The 25,499-nt window shown below is 37.3% G+C and overlaps 3 protein-coding genes across 7 annotated transcripts in view; 2 read left to right on the top strand and 1 right to left on the bottom strand.

Annotated features, from left to right (window-relative positions):
• Positions 1 to 2,951: 2,951 nt before the first annotated feature.
• Positions 2,952 to 15,413, bottom strand: LOC121653855 (vascular endothelial zinc finger 1-like). 2 transcript variants are annotated; one of them, XM_042007571.1, is made up of 5 exons: positions 15,325 to 15,413; positions 9,320 to 10,071; positions 5,324 to 5,393; positions 5,064 to 5,226; positions 2,952 to 4,830 (listed from the first exon to the last, which is right to left on the bottom strand). In XM_042007571.1, the coding sequence occupies exons 1-5, from the start codon at positions 15,355 to 15,357 to the stop codon at positions 4,466 to 4,468; spliced, it is 1,383 nt and encodes a 460-aa protein (XP_041863505.1). In that variant the 5' UTR covers positions 15,358 to 15,413; the 3' UTR covers positions 2,952 to 4,465. The 2 variants fall into 2 exon arrangements, with proteins under 2 accessions (XP_041863505.1, XP_041863506.1); XM_042007572.1 differs by having other exon boundaries at positions 2,952 to 4,800.
• A 3,051-nt stretch (positions 15,414 to 18,464) lies between these two features.
• Positions 18,465 to 19,583, top strand: LOC121653861 (gap junction gamma-1 protein). The gene has a single exon (XM_042007589.1). The coding sequence runs from the start codon at positions 18,465 to 18,467 to the stop codon at positions 19,581 to 19,583; it is 1,119 nt and encodes a 372-aa protein (XP_041863523.1).
• A 1,111-nt stretch (positions 19,584 to 20,694) lies between these two features.
• The window catches only part of LOC121653841 (unconventional myosin-XVIIIa-like), a 72,268-nt gene continuing 67,463 nt past the window's right edge, over positions 20,695 to 25,499 (top strand). For all 4 annotated transcript variants that reach the window (XM_042007536.1, XM_042007535.1, XM_042007533.1 and 1 more), the window contains exons 1-2: positions 20,695 to 20,796; positions 21,724 to 22,826. In XM_042007536.1, the coding sequence (XP_041863470.1) occupies positions 21,834 to 22,826 (993 nt within the window). In that variant the 5' untranslated portion in view covers positions 20,695 to 20,796; positions 21,724 to 21,833. The remainder of the gene's footprint in view (positions 20,797 to 21,723; positions 22,827 to 25,499) is intronic.

Below are 25,499 nucleotides of genomic sequence, written 5' to 3'. Positions count from 1 at the left end.
TTTACTTTTATTCAATAAGTAACGGAAAAAACATATTCATGAGGGTGTTTAAGTGGGGAACGTATTAGTGGGTGCTGGATTTTCTTTACAACCTCCTGGATTATAAACTACTTGAGTGGGTGGTCAGAAGCAAACAAGCAACAGCTTAGTCCAGTGGTCTGCAGAAAGACAGATGTAGGATGAGTATAGAGAACTGATGGACCACTGTGGCATTCCATAAAGGAAATAACTGGATTTTTGGAGGACCAGGAAAAACCCAAACATGTTTCCTTCCTGAGACATGATTTGGAGGTGGTGTTGGACTCCAGATTCCAGGAGGTTTACATGGACAACAGACTGATCTGGAAAGTAAAAAGAAATTGAGCAGAAAGTACTCTTTGAGGAAGAGGAAGATGTTGCATTTCTACCACAAGTCTGTAGAGAGCAACTTTCAGTGCTCTCTAGAGCCATCTGCTGGGGAAGCAGCATTAGAGCCTGACTTAAAACTGAACTAATTAATGAAGATACTGATGACCACTCTGAAGTCCCCTTTCCTGATTGGTGTGGAGAACTCTGCATGGTTCTATGATTTCATGGAATAGGATGCAGAGGTGTTTTGTATGTACAATGAAGTGTAATAATATGGTCATTTGCCCAATAAAAGGTTCATTTTAGTTTAGAATTTTTCAAGTGGTGCATCCGTAGTAAGTAATGTCAAAAGATATCCCATTAATACAGAGATCCATTTTGAGAGTTTTCAGAATGAACACGTTTTTGTTTTTCAATCAAAACTCAAGCTTGGAATTAATTATATTCAGATGATTTTTACCCTAGTCCTTACTGGCAAAGATATCCTACAGATTGATGTTGCCATTACTGTGTTCAACCGTAGGAATGGTACTCGCATGATGTCTAACAGCTGGTTCCCTCCTCATACAAGTCAGAGGATTTTGCTTTTAGATTCTTATCATTTGGGTGTGGTTTATTGAGAAATGGCTTCTGTCTGACCACTACTATAAAGCCTGGAATTAATGATTTTTTTTTTTGTTTTAGAACAACAGAGACTTCTGTGATTTTTTTTTCTCAAAAAATCGGTGCCTTGACACAATCAGGTCTCGGGTGTATATGCAGTTCTCTGGACTTCATGGATTGTTTTAACTCTGACACAGAGCATCTTCCATATTTAAATCCAGATTACATATACTGTAGATAAATAATAGATTATTCAATAGATGGAAAAGGAAACCACAGTGTTGCAGCATCATTATTTCAGAAAAAAATTTTGTCTACCAAAATCAAAAGCATTGCTATCAAGGCAAGATCTGCACAGTAAAGTGAAGTTGATCTGCAATGTGAAATCACATTATGAACTGCAGCCACACTGATTATTGAGGATGTTGTGTAAAATATTTGTTATATCCTCCAATATTACAACAGAACTCTTGCTTATGGATAAAAATGTAAATGTAAATATGTTAAAGAGTGCCCGTTAAAGGGTTAATCTTAAAAATTATACTGGCTACTGCTGAATGAGCACAAATTATTTGAACTTTTCACACAGAAAGTGGTCACTCACGGACATAACTGCACTTGAACCTGCAGAATTGCTGTACAAAGAGGCCCTAAAATCTTTGACAGGAAAAATTATTCACATCACCATTGTCATTTCTTCAGAAATTAGAAAATAAAAAAAAAATTCCTTAAAAAAAAAAAAAAAAAAAATCTGCTTTTTCAGTTGTGTCAAAATCAAGGACTTTTCAATGTTTGTTAACTAATGAGTCTTTTGTGCCAACAACACGAAATGCAAATAAATCTGGAGAGTTTCAGGGCAAAGTCAACGCAACACTACCAGGACAGATCAGGTAAATATTAGCCACTGCCATTGGTTGATGTTATCCTATGTGCAGACAGACTGATTGCAGTCAACAAGCAGAGTTTTGGCTGATGTTGCTGTTAGGCCGACATGTCTGTGCATCCCTACTGTTTATGTTGATGCACAATGTAATCACATACACAGATGCTAACAGAGGGGTTACTGTTTGTTTGCAAAATGGCAGCCAAATTAGTAGTGATTCAAAATCCACATGGTTCTACTCCAGGATCCATCTCTGGATGAGCTCAGGAACAGATGTCAAACTTGTCATTTTTTCCTATAGATGTCAGCTATATTTGATCAATTAACTTTTGATTTCCAACCCTAATAAAGACAGACCGGGGTGGTGGGGGGGAATGACAGTAGCTGCGGTGAAGATTTACATTGACAAGTCAAGTCTGATTTATTTAAACACTGTTAAATTGCAGTATGCTTTCAGGTGTCTGCTGCTAACATGGAACAGTTCATAATCTATAACCACATTTGATAATTTTCTTTTATTTAGACAACCCAAATAAAAGGCACATAACATTGCGCATGTTTAATAATTTGACAAACGTACATTTAAAAAAAATGTAGGAATGTTTGACCTTTCTGCTAATCAGAAAGCCTAGCTTCTCGTATATACAAAATTATCAATGTTAATGTTCTAATACAAAAGATTTATAAAAAAGGTTATCTTATCTTTCACATCTATTGTAACTACCATATCCTTGGAACTAAAATAGTTTTGTACAAAGATATACATTCAACTGCTTTTCACAAGGGTCCTGGTATTTCCAATTCATTATTTTCCTTAAAATAAATGAGATGTTCAATTCCATAAGAAATATTCAGGTCATCACATTATTGATTCAAATTTGGCGAACAGGCTATTATAGTGTATCTACGTAAATGCATAAGACCAAGAGAAAAGAAAAAAAAAGCAAAAAATAAAAAGCTACACTAATATTTTGTAGAAAACTTTTTGGGAAAAAAATGACAAACATGCATATTGCATTTCAGTGAAATCTGGATCAACTCAAAGAGCTGCAACACTGCTGAGATAACATGGCATTCATTTAAAAAAAATAGTTAATGTTCAACAGCTACAGTGTTCAGGGTCATGCAACGTCAATCTCGTCCCATTTTTTTTTTTTTTTTTTTTTAAACAGACAAACTTGCATTTTTCATTAAACTCATCCAGTTTTTAGCCACATACCTATGCAGACAAAACTTGAAAGGAAATGTTAAAAATAATTCAAATAAAAAAAAAAAAGTACAGCATTCGTTTCATTGTACAGTAAATGATCATTTCAAATGGACGGCTATTTAATATATTTAAGTTTGGACTTTTGTGAGGTCTTATCACTATAATGCCAAATGTTTTTGGGAAACCAAAGAAAGAAAGGCAAAGAATCAAGATACATGTAGATCATGAATGATGGGCTTCTCTGTGTACTTCCTGAGTGAAAGGTCCCTAGTATCATTTTGGGGCTGTAACAGATTAATGATAAATAATTATAATAAACAGTGTAACAAAGAGTCCGCTAAAACTATTTAGCCACCTTTAAGATGGCATTAACAGCCCGAAAAGCTTCACTACAAGGCCAGGCTTCTACATAAATCAGCCACTAGATGGCCCTCAAGTGCAGGCAGGCTGACCAAATCACTTAAGACTCTGCTTGATCTTTGATAATACTGCTGTTCACCTGCATGTAGGATATGCCTTCAGTGCAAGACTCATTTCATTTGCACTTCATGGAAAAATAAAACACTACACATAAAAACAAACATTTGTGTTTCCGTACAAATAGAAAACAAAAAAGTACAAATATGTCAAAGTAAAGAGGACAGTGTCCAGATGTCCACTTGAATGACAAAAGCAAAAATTAAAAATGGTGACATGAAAATACATTACTATGTCAACTGTACAAGTTAGTCACTGTACCTCAAGAGCATACCTACTATCTGAAAAGAAAAAGAAAATTCTATGACATAATGAAAAAATAGTCTTCCATGCATGTGGAAGATGCTGTCCCTTTTACTAGACTCATTTCCTATATAACATTAAATAGTGATTAGCAGGCTATACTTTAAAACAAACAAAAACAAAAAAAAGAAAAGAAAAAAAAACAAAACAACACTACATAGAAAGTAACACCCAGAGGCTTTCAGGAGAAAACAGAAACAGCAATGCAGTTATTGCTTCAGTCCATTTCACATCTCCCTTCACAAAAGCACAGGTATATATTCGTATCGGGTCCTCAAGCGTGCTTGAAGAATCCTCGCCTCTGTTTTTGATACAAATCACAGTTTCATCATTCTAACTGACTACACTACAGCTGTCCTCATTCAATGATAAATCCTACTTGAATTCTACTGAAGTGTCCTGCATCACGTGCCAGTCACTTAACTTTAGCTGGGACACAGTTAGGACATTATGAGCTCCTACTGACCTCACAGCTCATGTTAATGTTCACTTCCGGGCTTGATGAAGCGAACATGTCGAGGGGGCAGGGGAGGAGCTGTGCTTGAGGTGCAAATACGACGACAGGAGTCTCTTGTTTCACTTCATTTTCCCTTTATTTCTGGCCAGTTAGATGCCAACTCTTTTTTTTTTTCCTAATCCACTTACCAAGGTGGGGGAGAAGGCAAGACTTGGGACAGAAAAGGCATGCTATCCACTGGCCTCATTGCGATGTTTAGTGGACCAGCTATATTCATAGGCATGGGGGTTGTTATTGCAACTGGATGAGCAATATTCATCGGCGCTGTGGCTGGGATATTCACAGAGGCAATATTGACGGGGCCAGTGATGGTGACTGGGTGCTGCAGGCTGACTGGAGACGTTATGTTGACTGTGTTGGTGCTAATGTTCATTTGTGCGGCTATAGTGACAGGGTTGTTGTTTGCGTTGCCTCGGTTCATCGCTGAGGTGATGGGGGCAGAAATGGTCACAGGTGTAGCTGAGGAAGAGTTGCAGACTTCATTACCCTCTGGAAAAACACAACATACAGTCAACTTTTCTTTGGCGAAAAGCTACCGATAATTACTTTTAGATGAGAAGTAAAAATAGCAACGCTCTGTTTTCATGAAAAGATCGAGAGAGTAAAATGGCTAAAAGGTGATTAAATTTCAAATAAGAAAACATTATACAATATGTCAACAAGCTTGCATTTTTACAAGACCAAAATCACAAATGTGCAACGTTGGTAAGGCTGTGACAAACCTTTGTTACAGGAGTTAAAGTTGGTCTGACCATGAGTCTTCAAATGACTGGTGATGTATGCTGCACTGAGCATCTTCCCACAGATGCTACAGGTGACCTTGCCTTCATGCCGGATCATGTGGGAGCGGAGTCTGTCTTTGGTGGCGAAAGCAGAGGTACATGCCTGCAGTTGCACAGCAGATGGAGGACATAGTTCAGTGGAGTACGGCAACAATATTAACAAGGATAAAGATCTGGAATCTGATGGTAAAGGCTCTTACCGTTACTTGACATTTGAACGGTCTTTCTGAGGAATGCACATGCTTCACATGGCAGCTCAAGTGGTCTGGCCTAGATAAAAAGACAACACGGGGAGGAGAAAAGCAACACATTTAATCTTTAAAAGGGTATCCAGCGAACTTTATGAAGCTGTAGATGAGTCATGCAACAAGCTCTCATGGTTCTGCATTGTCAGTGAAGTAGAAGATGTTGGTAAAAAAGGGACTTTGCTTCTCACAAAAAAAAAAAAAAAAAAAAAGAAAATCTGACTTGCTGATTTATATTCTGATGTTATACTCAATGTGTTAATGATCCAAATTTTAAGTGGTGCCTTTTAAAATCAACATGACATTTTATTAAAATCAGAGATCCTGCAATTATCAGCTGACAGAAAGCTCATATTCAACGGCTGTCTAACTGCATAAGATAGTTATAGTTCTAAGTAAAAAGTTTTAAAGTGAATTTATCAATTCTAAGTTTGAATTTAATATCTTATTTGAGCTGGAATATTAATGAATATTAGCCATTCAAACACTTATTCAGAAGCCCATATAATTTCCCGAAGTACCACGTAAGCACACAAGTAGAAAGTGAAAAGCTTGTCCAGCCTTAACATGCATTACAAATGCAGAAGTGGACGGATGTGCTCTGTTTGCTTTGATAATGAGGGGATGGGCTCAAAAATCCCTAAATTTCATTCAATGGCAGTTAATTCTCCAGGATCAATGGTGCGTGAATTAGTTTGACCTAGTTTCAAACATGCACTACAAAGAAATGGAAGGTTTTTTCTTCTTCTCCTCCCCCCCATTTTCCATTTGACACTTCAGTAAACTGACAGCTGCCTTATTATTACAGTCTTGTTAGTTCTCAAAGTTTTTCTTATTGCTTAAAGGATGTATCAGATGCAACAATGACTTCAATTAAACGTGATGGGTGTTTTTTTTTTTTGTTTTTTTTTTCAATTTGTCATTTATATTCCTCTTTTAGATTTAGACTAAACAATTTAAAGAGTAAACTTACATCAACTTTCATACAAAGGGGCCCTAAATCACTGTGCAACAGAAAGAAACTATGAGGAAATACATTTTCACAGTGTAAAAAAAAAAATCCTGTTAAAATAATACATAAATTAAACAGCAGGCATTTCACAGATTTGAAAAATATAATACCCTTAAAACCCATGAAATTATTAAGGGTTGCAAAGAAAACTGGACTATAAGTGTTGCTGAGTGGATACAGTAAGTTATCACAATTTAACATGTATGCATTACCTTCTTTTACTTGAGGGTGGATTTCTACATTAAAGGCTTAAAACCAAACAGTTTATACTTATATCTTACTGTTACCCAAGATTTTATGCTAAAACCATATAAAAATCAATTAAAGAAATTACTTCTTATCTTAGATGTTTATTCATTATACAACTGACAAAGTTTCCTGGAATACAACTATTTGCAAGTTGACCTTTACCGTCAACATTTGCAAATTCTTTTTGCCACTGATCCTCCTCCGTCAGCATGTTAGTGAAGCTGGGAGCTGAATCATGTTAGAAGTGCCATAATGGAGTGAGTAAGGACTACAGCTCTGGCAGCTGCTCCCAAACCGGAAAGTTTCACGCTGCAGGAATTCTTTTCTTTTTTTTTTTTAAATACAAATGAGAGGAGTCAAGTAGAATAATCTCAGTGGTGCCATGAACCGGATTCAAGCTGTCTTTTTTTTTTTTGGTGTCCCATTGATGAGTAGACTCCAGACAGTGCTTGTGCTTGCCTACATATCTGGCTGAGTGGCAGTGACTCAGTGCCCTGCTATTCAGACCCCATTCTCACTTTCCAGTATGCTGATGAATCCCTGGCCCACGTCACTGAGTTGGAGGCATGCCTAAAACTGCTGTACACAGCACAGTGCTAATGTTAACAGCTTGGCAAAGGTACACTGCTGATGCTTTTGTTGAAGTAATGTTTCAGCAAAGGACTTGCTGCAGTTACCAAAATTTCCTGATTAATCAACACTAAATTATATACTTCCCAAGTTGAACAGGTTTTCAATCTGTGGTCATTATGAGATTATTTACTACTTATTAAATGTGTTGACCTTAACATTACACATGGTTCACTGAATTCCCAGGGGAAAGGAGTCTCTGATATGCTGGTGGGAACTGCAAAGTGACAAGTGACGCCTCCCCCTCTTGATACTCCATTGGTGATCTCCCATGTGAGACTGTTTAAACATGTTAAAATGACGTGGCAGTCATTGTAAAAACAAATTTCAGCTGCTTTGTAAAAATAGAAACTCAGTTACAGAGAAGCAACATGGACAACACATAAGAATATGGATCAGTCCCAATGCAAGTTGCTGAAATGGGCTGCCACCCCAACAGTAGGTTGGTAATCTTTTGGTAAAGCAAAAAGTATTAAGCTTTTGGTAATTGTATTCTTTCCTGCTTGCTTTTGTTGTTTTTAAATCAACAATTATAAAGATTGTAAATGATATAAAATGGGCATTTAGTATACAGAGCTTTTTTTTCCCCTTAAAGCACTAAAAAACACAGGAAAATTTATTTTGAGCCTTATCATTCTATCACCAAAAAGAACATGTTTATATTAATCATAACATTGTTTTAAATTCCAATCAGACAAGGCAAGTCTTTTCTCTGTGAGCATGTAATACAACCACCAGAGGGTGAAATTACTTCAATTTCCCCTAAGATAATAATAAGAATCAATTAAATCTCAGACTGAAACTTCCTGTTTATAATAACCTTGTTTGTTGTTATTCGTTGACTGAAAGCATAAAAATAAACCATAACATTTGTACAAGCAACCAATTTTCTTTTTGCCTTTGCCTAGATTTTCTCACCAATTAAGGATTTGCGCTCATCTTTGTATATTTCCTCTGTTGCTGATGATGATCCGACTACTTCAAATATAAAGGAGTTTCAAGTCGGTATAAAAAGTTGGGTTATGACGTCTTATAAATTCAGGACATTCAAAATTAATGTGCACACGAGAAGCTTGCAACAACAACCAAAAAAACCTCCTCACAGCTGACCAATCAACATGAAGTGGATGAAAATGTCACACTGAAAGTTACAGAAACAGTCTCTTCGCCCCCACAAATCTGACATTTAAATGGTGACAGGGTCTTGGAAGGAATCTGCCCTAACAGCGACTCTGATGAGTTATGCTGGTGTCTTAATGGCAAGCCTTGACAAAATCAAAACAGACCAGTGGCTAATCCAGTGACGAGCACCGGATATCCTTCTGGCCCCATCTGGAGCACATTTGCAGTCATGTTTAGGGGCCAGATTGGGCCTGTCTCAGGATAATTGCTGTAAATAAAACGTAGATTTAATGGTCAAGATCTGGTGGCTGCTCAACATTTCACTTGTAAAACCCGTTTCATATAACTCTCTACTCTTGATTTGCTGCTTTATAATAATTAGCACAAATTGCTTTGTCAAACATCCTAACACAAAGTGCAGAAAAAAAAAGACTAAACTACATTAAACATAATTTTATGTATCCATAATTTGCTAAATCACCACTTCAGTTTTCCCAAGAACACTTGTGCAAAGATACATGGCAGATTTGTTTTTTTTAACCAAGCCTTTAGAGAAACTTCCCATGGTGCATCTCACACCTGTCACAATGCTGTATGGAGAGCAAATTAAATTATCCATTACCCATTTCAAGATGTTTTTTTTTAGAAGATTGTTATATGTATTGTGATGTCTCATGCTACAGAATGAATCAGGCCATTGATATCCATATGAAGGCATTTCATGATGTAGAATGAAATATGCAATGCACTGCATAAGCTGGTTTCCCCAGTAGTAAAGAGCTACCGATCAATTAAGTTATAAATTGATTGAAATAAACTAGTGTAAACTTCCTTTTTCCGTTTTGTAACATGATAATTAGTACATTTAACCATAATTTGCTTAACCAATTTCTGCACAGATAAAGTTTTGATTAATTAAATAAATAAATGACCCTTACCTAGAAAAGCCTTTCCCGCACACAGAACATACATAAGGCTTGTGGACACCTCCATCGTGAGAGCGAACATGGTAGGTCATGCGGTCCTTTCTTTTAAAGCGTTGCTGGCAGATGGGGCACTCAAAAGGCTTCTCGTCTGAATGGGATAACTTGTGGCGATTCAGGTGGTAGACGTCACGAAAGGCTTTGCCGCACATCTCACACCCATGGTTTTTCTTTACAGGTTTGGCAGGTTTTTTTGGGACATTTTGTTGTGGCACATTGCCCATTGCTGATGATGTCATGATACTTGTGCCTGAGGAAACAGAGGTGGTTGCTGTGGAGAGGATGCCTGCAACCGTGGAGATGTAGGAAGAGTTGCCGTTGTTCTCTCTTGGCATGGAAGCGATCATGGGTACCATGGTAGGGGCCGTTTGGGCCATCTTCTTCGGACGGGACACCATCTTGATGCCAGTGTGGCTGGATTCATGACGTCTCAGATGGTAACTGTCACGGAAAGCCTTGTTACAGTAACCGCAGACAAAAGGTGTTTTGCCTTTGTGTTCCTTCTTTATCACAGGCACTGGTGGCCGAAGACCTCCTCCACTGGCCACATTGTCTTTCAGGAGATCAGCAGCAATGATCGGTGGTTTCTGGTCTATTTGGATGGGGAGCACAGGCTTCTGGTCAACTTGCTCAGCTCCTGCATTAAGAAGTGGCAGCAAGCTATTCTGGGCCACCTGGTGCTGGTGGTGGAGGGCTTCATTGGCCTGCTAATGAAACAAAACACATAGTTTTGGTTAAGTCAAAACAAATTTCACACATTTGATTATATAAATTCAGCTTCAATGCACAATAGAAGTCAGTTACACCAGCATGGGGTCAATTTCAGAACAGCGAGAATCCTGCACAGTACAAAAATAAACGTTGCTGCTGACAGCTGTTCCACCACTGGAAGCTGTCAGTCAGAAGTCTAGAATCAACTCCAAACAACAAGATGGTACACACTACAAAATAGGCACAGAGTCTGTCATTAATGGGCCTGATACAGCATGCCACTAATGCAAAACAATCCAAATCTACTGGATGAAAAATGATCCCATCATGACGGTGCGGATTCACCATGTGACTGCAAAGCAAGCATACCAAATTAGAGGCATAGCAGAGTCCAGTTTAACTGCCAAGAAGGCTCTTGAAGAGCTGGCCATTACACTTAGCTACGGGGCTCAGTTAAGAGCTACAGAAAAGCAGAAATGTGGTTTAGTGAAGGAGAAAACCGATTTAAGAAGAAAATACAGGTCACCAAACTAGATATCACAGTGGTACAATTGTTGTCTCTGTGTGTGGCCTACTACACCCCATTTCCTGAGCTTTTGCAGGTGCAAACCAATATGAATGACATATATGAACACAAATTAAACAAAAAACAAAAAAAATGGCTGAGAATAATCAACAGTAGCTACTAGCAACAACCAGTGACTTAGGCTGAGTTTCATTCTGATATTTCCTGACGGAGGAAAAAGACATTGTATTTCTTGCCAAAGCAATGATCTAAAGTATTATCTTGTAAGTCAAACTGCCAATAATTAAAAATTATTAAACTAACTATTTTGTTTGGACATGTTTGAAGCTGAAGGAAGAACAGTAAGGGCAGGTAACAGGTGCACAATTAAGTAAAATGTACCCCAGTCAGTAAACTCAAAGGCAGTTTGCCAATTATAAAATGAAAATGGGAGAAAAACACCATGTATATCCAAAAATGTCTAATTATTTGTTTTCTCTTATTTAATGCAATCCTAATGTATTATGTAGCTTTTAAATGTAGCACTTAATACATTACAACTATCAACTGTAGAAACAAGCAGCTACAATCTTTGGGATTCCTAGTCCAATGTGTTCAAACAAAGTTAGAAGTTAGTCTAAATCTACTTAAAATGGTTAAATGCACAAAGATTTATTTTTTTTTTTTCACCATACAACTAGTTTGCCCAAATCCACAGAAATTTGCAGGGAAGCAAACACACCACAAGCGGAGACTGCTACTAAGAGAACTTTAATGTTCTGAGAAAAAAAACAAACAAAAAAAGTATCACAGTTAACATAGTTCTTACAAAAAACAGACACAGTCAAGACAACCATGTTGTCAACCAACAGCAAGAAAGGCCAAGGTGAAATACTTGACCTTTCCCTTAGAGGTTCAATCATCCATCGAAAAAGGCCAGCCAAGACAGGAGTAGCAAAAGAGGAGACAGAACAGAAAAGAAAAATGAACCAAACAATGTCCTCCTTATGTCATCTAGCCTATTGTGAAAGACACAAATCTGAGCAGTGATGCACTCGGGCCTCAGCAGGGGATCTTTGTATGCTCATCTTCATTGATTTGGCTCATCTATTCATGAGACAGAGACATTGTTTATCCACACACTACTCAGCTAAACTAGCCGTCATCCTCTCATATGCAATGGGACCTGGGAACTCATAGAGAATACCACCATCTATTTGTCTGTGCACCTGCTTACACTTGCCACCTTCCAGGATTAGTCATCATCATGCCAATGCAACCTTGTCCGCTGGCACACTAGGGGTGGGGGGATACCAGCCGGGAAACCTCTTTGTGAAGCTTGTGAACAGCAGACGTGGCCACTGCAGACAGCCTGGCCTCTATACAGAGGTGCAGGGCCTGTAAGCTGCTGTGCCTTCATGCAGCTCTGACCATTTTGACACAAATGCGCTCTGACAACTGGGGCTGCTCCCTCATAAATAACATCAAAATGGAGGGAGTGTCCTGATGGCTCCGTGGGCCACTGTAGACTTGAATTGAGCTCATGGTCTGATTATGCACCGCCTTTCTTCAGTCTTTTGTGTCACACTCTACAGCTGCTTGCCCAATTGTGAAAAAACAAACAAGAACCATAACTGACAAAACAGAAATATAAAGGAAGAGAAAACAAAATATAAACTACATGACTCATTTTCTAATATATTATGCTTCTTTGTTTTTCCTGAGTGTTTTTTTTCTCTTCTTCTCTATGATGAATGAATTAAACAAAGTCCAAAATCTGTGGTTGTTACACGTTTTGTTGAGAGGAAGTTCCACGAAAACATTTTGTATGTATGTTAGTCATCTTCCTCCACCCTAGCTCATTAAGTAATAAACATTTTGAAGGGATTCAGAGCCTTGTTTGATCATGATGTAACTTACTACTTTAGCTAGATGTAAGAAAATGTTTTAGGGGAATGTGAGATATACTCAGTCTTTCATCTGGGTTTGGACTTTATTATATGCTAGGATGATATAGACTATTAAAGAATTTCACTGCCATCTTTCCCACATACATCAAAAACCAATAACCTCTAACTCAATGCCATTAATTACCAACCTAAAGCAAATAGTGCAAGATCTAAAACAGGTCTGAGACACAATAATGTCTAAAATTCTTGAAAGTTTCCCAGAAACAAATTTTAATAAATAATTTCTAAAATTATCACAATTTGGACTGAATGAAGAGGTATTGTTAGAAAGGGTGACCATCTTAAAAAGTAAGTTTCTAGAAAACAGGATTAAATATAAATGAGAGATGACGCATACATATTGTATAGATTAACATTTTTGGCATCATTACACAAAAGAGTGCATAAATGTCTTCCCCCCGAAATATAAATACAATTTTTTAAACTAAATATTTTCATAATTACTGTACTGATGAGTAATATCCCCCTGCTACATGGTGTGCATCAGTACCCACAAAACAAAACTGGATACCTAAACCTAAAATCATGCATCAAGCAAACAAATGATGACGTAAACCTTTACATATAGGTTAAAAATAAATAAATGTGGGAAATCTTGTAACAGTAAAGCCATACACTGTTCTGATCTGAAATTACCACAATTCCCCTGGACCCCCCTGACAGCAGATAGTTTACATAATGTGACCTAGCAGGTACCAACTGGTGTGTTTCTTGTTTTAATGTTGTCATGGGAGAGGACCCTACTACTTTGAGGTAGTATTTTAGTTGTAGCAGCATTAAAATCCATGAATACATTATGACCTTTTTATGCAAACTATGATGAGTGCCAATTCCTTAAAAAAAACTGCACAGTGATATGCACAAAATATTTAGAAAAACTGTGAACCAGATAATAAAAAACAAGCTCCCAGCTAGGTGGCAGGTAGGACCAAAAACACTGACCCTATGTCTTTTTCCAGCATCAAGAATAAGTGCACTACAAAATAAATAACTGATCAATCACCAAAAAACAGGTGTATTTCAAATGTAATAGAAATAATCCAAACAAAAGATATGCCAAAGAAATTTGTGACATAACTTAAAACAACTTGTGGCAGATTAGCCAAACTTCCTCTTGACACAAAAATGTTGACCTTTGTTTCTTTTACTTTCCCACACACTTTCCTAAAAGCTTTGAAGTGACAAACACTACAGCCCTCTGGTATAAGCCATTAAAGTTATCTTTCACCTACTTTTCCATTCAATTAAATTTAATCACTGCTTTGTCATAAAAAATGTTTGTACCTTTTATTAACATGTTCTTCAAACCACTGATAATACACTTTAACCATGCATGGCACCAAAAAGTGAATAGATATGTTTGGGGCTGGAAAATTATAGCAATTTAACACTACAAGAATTGATTTGCATCTGATTATTTGATGATGCCATAAAATAATTACATTGGGATTCAGCAGTTCTATTACATACATTTAGTGATAAAGACTGGATACTTCACTATAACGGAATCTTAAGTAGTTTTGTGGATCATGGTTAAAATTAATTCAAGTGTTTCCCATGAGAAGTTTGACATGCAAAATAGTAAGGGATAATTTCAGATTACACATAAAATATCAGTGAAGGACTTGGAAACACACCTAAAACTACAGTGGAGACACAAAATAATATCAGCTACTGAGAATTTAATTATTTGAAATATTAGATCACTTTTTAATGTTCATATTAAGATAATTTTAAATTCAAGAAAGGCCACGAGAATAAATAATATTAATAAATCTTTTCAGCAAACACCAACCCTCCATTGTAAAACACACTAAAATGAAGTAAACTGTAGCAGACAAAACTTTACATTAGCACCCAACTTTATGGCAAAAATCTGTTAAAACCTTTAAGATTTCTTGGAGTCGCTGCTAATTTGAAACCTGCTTCTTTGCTGCTAGTGTTAGCTGGTGTCGTGTGCATAGTTTGAATTCCTTTCCACAACGCTCACCAGAATAAATAGCTTGTTAATGAACAGAAAGCTGTACAGCGCTAGTTATCAACTCATGTAACATCAGTTTTGCAAGCTTATTACAACAGCCTCGCCTAGATTAAGCTAAATTAGCCAGCGACAGTAATCAAGGCAGTCTAAACATCGTTAGCCACTTGGCTAGTTACTGCCGAACAAGCTGTAGCAAGCGGAAAGTTAACCGCGGACTTGGGAATCGGCGTTAGTAAATCTCAGCAGCTGCTAACCACAGTATACACTTATTCAACGTTTGCTAACATCACATACTTCAAAATCTAAATCTATTTCTTTCGTTCTCTACGCTATAATGAAAATTTTAGCCGGCGTTAGATCTCATTATCCTACCGCGTCCGATCAAAGCCTTCAGTCAAGAAAAAAGGTCTGTCTCGATTGTAACGGTGCAGTGGCGTCTCCAGCTTTACTTGAAGTGGTACCGCATGTTTTGCTGGCTTCGACTAGGCAAACAAACTTATCAAAAACACAAACGCTGTCGAAGTGTATAACATTTAAACCCCAAATGTTCATGCACTAATAATACAAGGCGTTTTTTTAAAGCAGGGACTGAAGAGATTTGATTTTTTGTTCTAGCGTCATTCCCAAGCCTCACAGCTGGAAGCCTGGATTCATAAACCATTGTTTTACTTCGTTACTTGTTCTTGGTATTACTCGTTTAAAAGCTGAATTTACTGCTAAGGTAACCGCTGCTTAAACATTTTAATGTTGTTTTGCGAACTATCCCAGTTTCCCTCTCAAACAGACAACTTACTTGGAAGAGAAACGTACTCCAGCTCGGCTCCATTTCCACACTTACTGATTCTGTAGGAAACCTAGTAGAAGCCTACAACAAAGCAACCAAACATGGCAGCTGAAACAACTTCCGGTAACCTCGTGGGCTGAACCACTTTTCGTACTATTTGGCGGGGCGTGTTGAATTTAGTATTTCCAATCTAATTTGTGTAATTGTGTGGGTGACTTACATGACAATGACCAGAAAATAAATAACGGCAACTCAAAATATTCTATAGTAAATATTTTAGAGAAATTTCTTGGATATTAACTTCCATTTTTACAAGTAATGTGGTGTAGTTGGATTTCTGAACACCCCTCTAGATGTTAATGTCGTTGATACTTTGGGCATTTGTTAAATAGATTGTCGCATGTGGTTCGGAAATTACTACGTTAAAGTAACATTTTGCCCTTTTTTATGGGGGGGAAGAAAGAAAGTCGAATACTTTTGTTTATGTTTAGCATTAAACGTATATAAAGACTTGACTGTCGCCTTTCATTCATGGAGAATAGTTTCATTAAACGGGTCGACAGAAAAAGTTGTGGTTGCAGTCCATTCTAATTTGTGAGCAATCGATTTATGTGTATTGGAGCAAATAAATAAAGGCTACACTTTATTTATTTATTTATTTATTTATTTACCTTGTTCTTAAAATAAACTGCTGGGGTCATACAACTAAGATAAAAATAAAAAAGTTGGACAAATGACTAAAAAATAAACTAATGCATTACTCCTGTTGATGAGTCGTGTCATAAGAAAGGTATAAGACAATTGCTTTTACATACTTATTTACTAAATGTAGATAACATCTTAAATGTACTAATTCTAATCACCAGGATTGCAAAGGAATGCTTTTGAATTACTTTTAAATCAAACAGAAAAAATAGAGAAGATTTGACAGGAAAAAAAAGTACACTGCCACAAAGTTTGAGTTTGATAGATTATTTAATTAATTTTTAAAATATCTAATTGAAAATATTTTCCATTCACAAAGTGACAGATCAATCTACTTTTAAGAAGCAGCATTGTGGCAAACCACTGGTGTTCTGTATGTATTCCACAGCATATGTATGATGTAAGATTTATAGGATACTGTTTTTAATCATAGGTCATATGGAAGACTTGATATTGTGCTGCATGAAGCATGCTCCGAATATTCATATTTTTACTGCAAAAAATAAATAGATAAACAAAATAAAATAAATGGATAAAATACTGACAATTATAATTAGAAAAAGCTAATATTAAATTAACATAGGGGAAACGGCTACAGATCATAGAGACTTTACAAAGGGAAGCCTGTTGCATGACTATAATTGGTCAAATCAGTGCAGCTATAATCATGTTATTTCCCCCCTGATTCTGTGAACTTATTCTAATCTAATTATGTAATTCTGAATATGTGTGATAAGTCTGCTTACAAGATGCTAAATTACATTAATGTTACACTCCATTTTTATTTGTACATGTCAGCTGCTAATTTAGGGTAAAAGTTGACTATGTTCACCAAATTGACATTTTACATGGCATCTATCAATTATTAAATAGAATTTTTGTTTGACCAGTTCAGAAAAGCTGAATTAAATGTTCTTAAATATGCTATTATTATCAGTAGTAATAAAATATCGGATTGGATGCTCTGTCCTCACGAAATCTGGAAGATGATGTGGCGCTGTAGAAGTAATTGCATCCTGATCTTTTGCACCTGTCCAGATGCAGTTTATTCATTGATCTTTTTTAAAGTAATTTGAAAATAAAACAAAGCTATTAACTGAGAGCAGTCACTCTACCTGCAAGTATGAAAAACAGAGGGGTAGTTCCAAGGTGGGGAATTGGGACTGTGACAGAGAAATATCTAATGCTTTTCTGTGGTTAGTTGATACCTCATCACTCTGCAGGCGGCCCAAGAAAGGACAAGTACAGTATGTGATGCTAAATAACCTTCATATGCACCACGGGATGTTTCCAGGTTCAGATAAGTAATGTACACCAAGACCTATCACTCTGCCTATCCCTATCCATGTGTAAGTGGATCAGGACAAGGCACTCAAAATAAATAATCCTAGCTTTAAACTTATTAAACAAAAATGTGTAGCTTTCATATGGATGCCAATAAAGGGAAAAGTAAAACTGACAACAGCAACTTCATAATAGGAGGCATAAAAATTCTCCACAGGTTCTACAGGTATGCTTCACATTACAGGGTGAAGGTCAGCAAAGAATGTTCACTAAGACCAGAATGTCAAAATCTTCTGGAAAATTAGATATGTGTTAGAATTCTAAAATTAAAGTAGATACAGACCTGGGCATGAATCAGTATTGTGTACACTCTTTCCAGTACGTTCGTTGAACTCTCTGCTCATCAGTGAATGGCTGTTCAGCAAAGGTGCCCCCATTGTACATTTCAATCTTTGTCCCACTGTACATAGAAAGCCTTTATTCACATACAGTGCAATGAGCGTTTCAGTCAGAGTTAGAGAATATGTGTGGTCAGCCCATTCTGTCCTTATCCAGCTAAAAAGACATGATAACATCCAATAACAGGCTCCACTTGAAAATAAAGTTATGAAGATTGCTTCCTCTGATATTTTTCCAGCTCTGGACACAAAATACTCAGCTTCTCCACAGGTAAGCAACTCCAGGGGATTAGGAACTAATGCATATAATCAAAAATGTATCTTTTTGTCTCTTTACTTACTAGTACATATTAAATCATCAGGTAGACATTTTGGAGATTAATAAATCTAAAAATATATATTTGAATATGATATAAAATGGGAAACAGTTGATGATTTGTGAATTAAAGAAACTGGTGGTTGTACGTGACAGAATATCTAAAATACTCTTGATAAACAGTCATTGATTAAAACCCAAGTAATTTATCTATTCGAAAAATTGACTGTGAGCAATCACATGTGGCATCACAGCAGATTGTGAGTTATTAAGAACAGACTGTGACACTGAGATGTTCTTGTATGATTCATGCATATGTTTGATGATGATTTCTTTACTAGTGCAATTGATATTATTGCATCGTGCAAATACCTATTGTTTGTATGATTAGGGATTTCAAAATAAATCATGATTAAGTAGATTTTTTCTTTTGTGTGCCCACAGAAATGGGGGACTGGTCCATTCTTGGTCGTTTCCTAACAGAGGTTCAGAATCATTCTACTGTTATTGGCAAGATTTGGCTGACAATGCTGCTCATTTTCCGCATCATGCTTGTGGCCCTTGTGGGGGATGCTGTCTACAGCGATGAGCAGTCCAAGTTCACCTGTAACACTCTACAGCCTGGGTGCAATAATGTCTGCTATGATACATTTGCTCCTGTCTCTCACTTGCGCTTTTGGGTCTTCCAGATTGTTCTTGTCTCCACACCTTCTATTTTCTACATTGTCTATGTGCTGCAAAAAATTACCAAGAAGGAAAGAGTACAGGTCAGGAAGGCTGATGTGGCACAGAGGCCATCACCTTTGCTTGAAAGACACAGACATTTAGGAATGGATAAAGAAACAGTTCTGGAAGCAGGTGATCCATATGATACTACTTTTACCAGTGAGGACTGGAGCTCACAGGAAGGGGAGTATGAGGAGAGGAGCCAACTGGAAGGGGAAATGAGAGAGGTAGAAGAAGACCCAACCCAACTCTCAAGTCAAGTGCTGCTTATCTATATCGTACATGTTCTGCTGCGTTCCATCATGGAGATCATCTTCCTCATTGGACAATATTACCTTTTTGGATTTGAGGTCCCACACCTGTTTCGGTGTGAAACCTACCCATGTCCCAATAGAACTGACTGTTTTGTGTCTCGAGCAACAGAGAAGACCATCTTTCTAAACTTCATGTTCAGTGTCAGTCTTGGTTGTTTCATCTTAAACATTGTGGAGCTGCACTATCTAGGCTGGATTTACATTTTCAGAGTGCTGTTCTCAGCATGCTGCACATGCTGTGACACAAACAGGGAATCCGTTCAGCAGGTGGAATTATATTCCTACAGCAACCCACTGTTGCTTGAGCTCAAACACTCTTTACGTGGAAGAGTTGTCCTGCAGACCACTGCAGCCATGTCCCGTGATAGGAGCAACTGTGTCCCAAACCAGACTCCAGCCATCTCCTTTGAGACAGACTCAACTTTGGAGTGCACTTCGAAGAGAAATTCAGATGACAAAGAAAGCAACAAGACCAGACTGCACAACTTGGCCAAAGCAGGAAGAGGCAAAAAGTCTTGGCTGTAAATCTTTTCACTTTTTTTCTTATTTATTTATTTATTTCTTATTACATAGCCCTATATAAGAAACAAAGAAGAGAAAGTTCCAGGCACTAGCAATGTATTTATTTGCTCTGGAAAGTACTGATATATGGTCTAGTGAAGCATTTTCTGAAGTTCTTTCTACAGACAAATCATTGTAATTGATGCTGCTGCACCCCCCACAAACACACACACACACACACAGATTACTGCAGCAGAAACATGCACCATTAAGAGTCGATTGTAAACTGCAGATGGTGTTTTAATTATAATTCAGAGAAATTTAATTAATTTAATACTTATTTTGTCTGATAACAATGAACAATCAGTGACTGAATAAGTTTAAAAGTCTGCATGCGATTTCTTTTCCTCTTGTTTTGTCATTCTAAAGTGTGCAACTGAAAACATTTATGCGGAAAGTAAACTGTACAGCACATATGGTGTAGTGGGGAATTTTTTTCTGTTGTGGCTTGAAACATCTTAAGCAAAATTGACAGAAATTATTTATCATAATATATAACGTATTTATGTTTAATCAAATATGAAAGCAGCAAACCTAACATTATATTAAATATCTGACCTCTAAATAAAGACGTGTTTCATTCCTGGCAAGGAAACCTGGACAGTATGGGGCTAATATCCATATTAATACAGTGTTTGGGTTCTGGTGAGTAAAAAGACCAGGAGGGGTCACTGCTGTCCAGTTTGCACGGGACGAGGATTTCAGGTTATGTTGGAATTTTTAAAACTAAGTTTTAATCAAACATTGACCACCATGTAGATCAAAATAAAGCACGTGTACCATTTGAAGATGGATTTCATTCAGTGTATTTTAAGATATAGGTACGTTGCTTCGGTAAAAAGCTTGTTTGTTACAAAGTTAAAAACTGCTAATGCCAACTACTTTCATTTAAACGTGGTTTATTATGTTGCTTTAGTGCAGGTTACTTTTTATTTGTTATCTTTATTAAAATAGTTTATTTTTTCTATTTATTATAAAGATAAACAAAAACATAAAGAGGTGTGATTGCAGCCCTGTGGTTTGTTTACGTCTGGCCATTTCTTCTGAAATCTGAATTTACGGCAAGCCTTTGAAGGCATCACGAGTGCATTTCTCGTACCTACTGACAATTACAAAGGAAGAAAATGTCGAAAAGTTCTAGTAACACGGCAACGCTGTCAGTGTTGAGCAGGTACAGGTACGTATATATCATACCTTCTAATAGCATTTTCTTTTTGTTATTCTTCATGAATGACATTTATATACTCTGCTGAAACTGTTCTCTTATACCAGTGCTAGGGAATGAGGGCAAAGCAGCTTAAAGGGAGAGCATTATGGCCAAGCAAGGGACCTGTCACAGCGACGACCGAGCTATATGGTTTAGCCTACAGTGACTTCACAGCTAAGGAGAAAACTATAATATTGAGTGAAAAGATAACATGACACTGTCATATACCGCAACTATAAATGCTTTAAAGTAACTATAATAGTTTTCTCTGGCTGTTTCATAGCTGCCATGACCTCAAAATACGTGATTAAATGTGGATTAAGTGCGAATTTGCTGCTCATGGGTTCACAAAAACAGCAGGTTTGCTAGCTCTGCACGCAGTTTTTAGTGGAGAACTATATGCACAAATGTTCGGATGTTCTTAATCACTTTGTGGTGATGTTGACAGTTTGAAATCGACAAAAATAAGGTCAAAGCTTCAAACAGCCCATGGATGTAGGGCAATATGAGATAAATTGTGCTACAGATGTTAAGGTGTGCACAACTGACAATAAATACCAGATCTACAGTTTACATTCTTATCTCAGTTTTTTGAGACTGTGATGAGTTAATAAGTGATGTCAGTTCCCGTGCAGTATTCTCAGCAGTCCACATAATACTATATACTACTCTTCATATTAATAATTTATTTTGATTGAATGTTGTTACATTGCTTGTTAAAAAAAATAAACATGATAGGACGTGTATGCCAATAAACAAATATAAGTGAACTATACTTGGAAGTAAGCAAAGTGAAACTCAGATGCACGTATCTGTCAAATTTAAGGCAGTAAGGCCTTGGTTGTAAGACAGTTTGTTTCATTAAAGCTTTTCCTAATTTTTCCATTATCCCCACAGATGACATCATCTCTGTAGATGCTTTCAGATCTCTACATGAGAACCTGAATCTGTCAGCTTCTCATTGTAAACAAAATCAATTTGGTAAATATCTGCCTGAAAAGTTGAACATGTTTCACCTAATTAAGAAAGACAAGGACAAGGAGAAGGAGAAAGAGAGGGAAAGGGACATGGGGAAGAAGGAAAAGAAAGACAAGAAAGACAAGAAAGAACGTATGTCCCAGGCAGAGTTAAAGAGCCTAGAAGAGATGAGCATTCGTAGAGGCTTCTTCCACCTTAACAGAGGGAGCTCCAAGAGGGACTCCAGGAGCAAGTTGGAGATCTCTAACCCTATTCCAATTAAGGTGGCTAGCAACACAGAGCTGAGCCTGACAAACCTGGAGTCTGAGCGTCCTCACAATACCCCGGATCAGGATGTAGTGCAAACCTGTGCAAGTACCTCTGGCGAAGATGTGATGAGAAATGAACTGGAACATCATCGCAGCTCTGTAAAGGAGAGAGCAGCAAAGTTTGGGGAGTTAGCAAAACCAAATTCATTAGTGGGCCAGAAGCAAGTACCTTTTCCTCAAAAGAGCATAGAAGACAATGCTTTTGAGGCTCCAGATCGCTTTGGTCACAGCAGGACTACATTTTACACAAAGTCCTTTCCCAAACCGAAAGGCACTGTCATGGTTCACATTCCTGAGCTGGTTGAGAAGACCTTCCCTGGTGCACAATTACAGTTGCCGACACTTATTGCTCCACCGGTACCAGATCCAAGAGAACTTGAAATACAGCGACGCAACACTGGGGATTTTGGCTTTTCTTTGAGGAGAACCACCATGCTAGAGAGACAGCCTGATGGTGGAGTGTGCCGACGTGTGGTACATTTTGCCGAACCAGGGGCTGGGACCAAGGACCTGGCTTTGGGTCTCGTGCCGGGAGACAGACTAATAGAAATTAATGGTATCAATGTGGAGAGCAAAAGCAGGGATGAAATCGTGGAGATGATCCGTCAGTCAGGAGAGTCAGTTCGACTAAAAGTGCAGCCGATTTTGGAGCTGAGTGAGTTGAACCGCAGTTGGCTGAGATCCACTCAAGGTCTGCACAAAGAAGTCATTGATGTGAGTACTACTATTGAATCATGCTTGATTTACTTTGTGAATAGAGTCTAGCAAATACAAATTCCACATATGAATCATTAGAATTTTTTTCTGTGTTGTGTTTTCAATTTCATACCTACTTTTCAAAACATTTTCTTTTCTTTGATGGTTATGATTTTATTTGAGTCTTATCACAATTTCTATGACAGTTTATCAAGATTTATGCTAATCTTTGGTTATATTCACACGGGACTAAGAATCTATGTTCTTTTTAGCTCTTATCACTTAAAATTAGAAAAGGCCCCCCTCACATGCTTTTCATCACCTTTTTCTCTCTTTCTAAGTCTGTTGTTTTGCACTCATTTCTAGTGGATTAAATATGATTATGGGTGGAACTGTAATGACACTGGTGATGTGCCAGGGAGTATTGGCGAGTTTGTGTGTGTGTGTGAGTGTGTTTTTGAAAGAGAGAATGTGTTCTGGTGTACATATAATCCCCCTCCCGCCCCCAAGTCCTTTGAGACTAAACAATGGGACGCTGAAAGAAACAACGGCCCTAACGCCACCACAGCTCATGGCCATATGGTCTCGTAAGACTTGGCTGGCAGCCCATTTGGTTCTTTTCTCCGGCATAATCACTGGCAGCAAGTAGAGGGCCATCAAGTTAAACTCTTTATTAGCTGACACAACAAACACCTGAATCTGATCCTTTTGTTGTTTGGCTTTGTAGTGGTATAGTTTATAGATCAGGTTAGTCATGCCTAGACAGGAAGCTGTTACTCTAGTTACAGTAACATTTGATGGTGTTTAGCTACTCTGTAAGAATAGATGTCCACCTCACACTTATGTTTTTAAGAAAATATAATAAAATGGCCTTTTTTAACCTAATGAGCAGCCTTATTTTTAATAAACTTATTATTTTATGTATCATCCTGATGTGTGAAATAATAAAACATTCTCCTAAACATATTCAAAGAATAAAATAAATTCCTTCTCACAGCATGCAGTTAGACACATTGTCAAGTTCTGATTTATTTGTAATCACAATTAAACCAGAAAACTGAGGTTATTAGAAATAAGTTCACTAATGTGTAGGCTTTGTGCATTCTTTTGACTGCCTCAGATGCAGCATGGTAATAAATGTGCACAGCTTGTTCTCCTGTCTTGCTTTGTCCCACATTCAAACAGTCTTGATGATTATTATCAGACAGGCAATTTGAAAAAGCAGAAAATGTGCATGTGAGGGTGACCTAGAACCAACAGCACTATTTATAGGTGGTTATAATAAGATCTGGATTCTAGATGGAGAACTCTGCAACACAGTTGGATACCATGGGTGATGCATCAGTTTATAGTATTTAATTTTTATTTATTGATTTTGGGGATGGTCTGTTTCATTGTCATGTGCATATATGACTATGCTGATCCTACTCTATCTCTGTGTTAGATAAAAAACTAAAGCAAGGTAATAGTTGCAGGTGAGCACTGACTTTATAGAGTGACTTTGTCATCTGTGTGAAGTTGCCAAGCAACCAGTGTGTAACTGCAGTGAGAATACAATAATAATAAGCCTGTTACTGAACAAAAAGTGCTCAGGATTGCTATCAGCCAAACACCTGCTCTTTGGTTGTCTGCAGTGTTTTTTTTCCCCTACTTCATTATTGTATGGTTTCTGATTACAGCACTGGCAGCTTTGAGCTGCATAATATGCCTCTTACCTTTTCATGCAAATTTGTCTGCTTGTCATAAAAAAAGGAATCTCCTCACAAATCTAAATCTGACTAGGACTAAATAAATCCTGTATTATCAAAAAGATTTGCATATTTGCTTTTCATACAGGGTCAGTAGTTGATCCTGCCTTAAGAGGGAGAAAGAACTTCTGCAGCAAAATTAAATAATTTCATGCATGCATGGTTGAGTATTTAAACCCTTTGTCCATTGGGTGACAGCCACTTTTTAACAAAACACAAGTGCAACTGTTAGCTTCTGTCCTTTTAGTTTGATTCCAAGGCTCTCAGTAGCTTTCCTGTGTCACTTGAAACTTTGCATCCTAGATATCAAGTTGCCCTCACTTAAACTTTAAAATAAGAAATTAATTATCCTGATTGATCATATATTTAGAAAGAGTAAGCAGTGTTAGATATTTTTGGGTCATCTTTTCCTTTAACTTTGTTTTGATTTCTTGGTTTTAACAGGGAATGATTCAAAGATATATATATATATATATAAAATAAGGACAAAGGGGGCATTAATACGTGTAAAGTAATTTAAAAAAGCTCATACCGCACATCTATCAAGTTACATAGGGTAGTCTTGCTGTGTGGTGCAGGTCTGTAAAAAAACTCTTATTTCTACTGTCGGAAGTTAATTTCTCAGGTGGGATACTGTTTCATTTGCTGTGGCAGCACCATTAATCTACACACATTTACCGTCATTCTGCAGTTCAAACATTGTTATATTATTCAGAAATGAGCAAAATGTGTTGTAACCTCCTGCCCAAGCTGCTTGCTAAAATGACATAAGACTAACCCTCATTACAAGTGGGTTAGAGGTACAGTTTCTTTAGATAAAGCTGTTTTGTTTGTAATCGATGCTATGACTAGAAGATATTTCCCCTCCACCTTCCACTGTTCTTATCAGCGTGACTATTCTGATTGCACTGTGACAGTGTAGGGCGGACCTGGAATTCACAGG

Source organism: Melanotaenia boesemani, chromosome 15 (genome assembly GCF_017639745.1).
Source record: "Melanotaenia boesemani isolate fMelBoe1 chromosome 15, fMelBoe1.pri, whole genome shotgun sequence".
Taxonomy (NCBI): Eukaryota; Metazoa; Chordata; class Actinopteri; order Atheriniformes; family Melanotaeniidae; genus Melanotaenia; species Melanotaenia boesemani.
The sequence above is the reverse complement of the archived record's forward strand: the minus strand, read 5'-3'. Positions and strand labels throughout refer to the sequence as shown.

What these genes read in the sequence shown, in the direction of transcription:
- LOC121653855 (XM_042007571.1), bottom strand. Translation starts at nt 15,357, where the DNA reads ATGGAGCCGAGCTGGAGTACGTTTCTCTTCCAA. An exon ending in TGCGGGAAAGGCTTTTCTAG is followed by an intron (nt 5,394 to 9,319) that starts GTAAGGGTCATT and finishes CTTTTTATCTAG; the next exon opens with GCCAGACCACTTGAGCTGCC. An exon ending in CTTTAACTCCTGTAACAAAG is followed by an intron (nt 4,831 to 5,063) that starts GTTTGTCACAGC and finishes GTGTTTTTCCAG; the next exon opens with AGGGTAATGAAGTCTGCAAC.
- LOC121653861 (XM_042007589.1), top strand. Translation starts at nt 18,465, where the DNA reads ATGGGGGACTGGTCCATTCTTGGTCGTTTCCTAACAGAGGTTCAGAAT.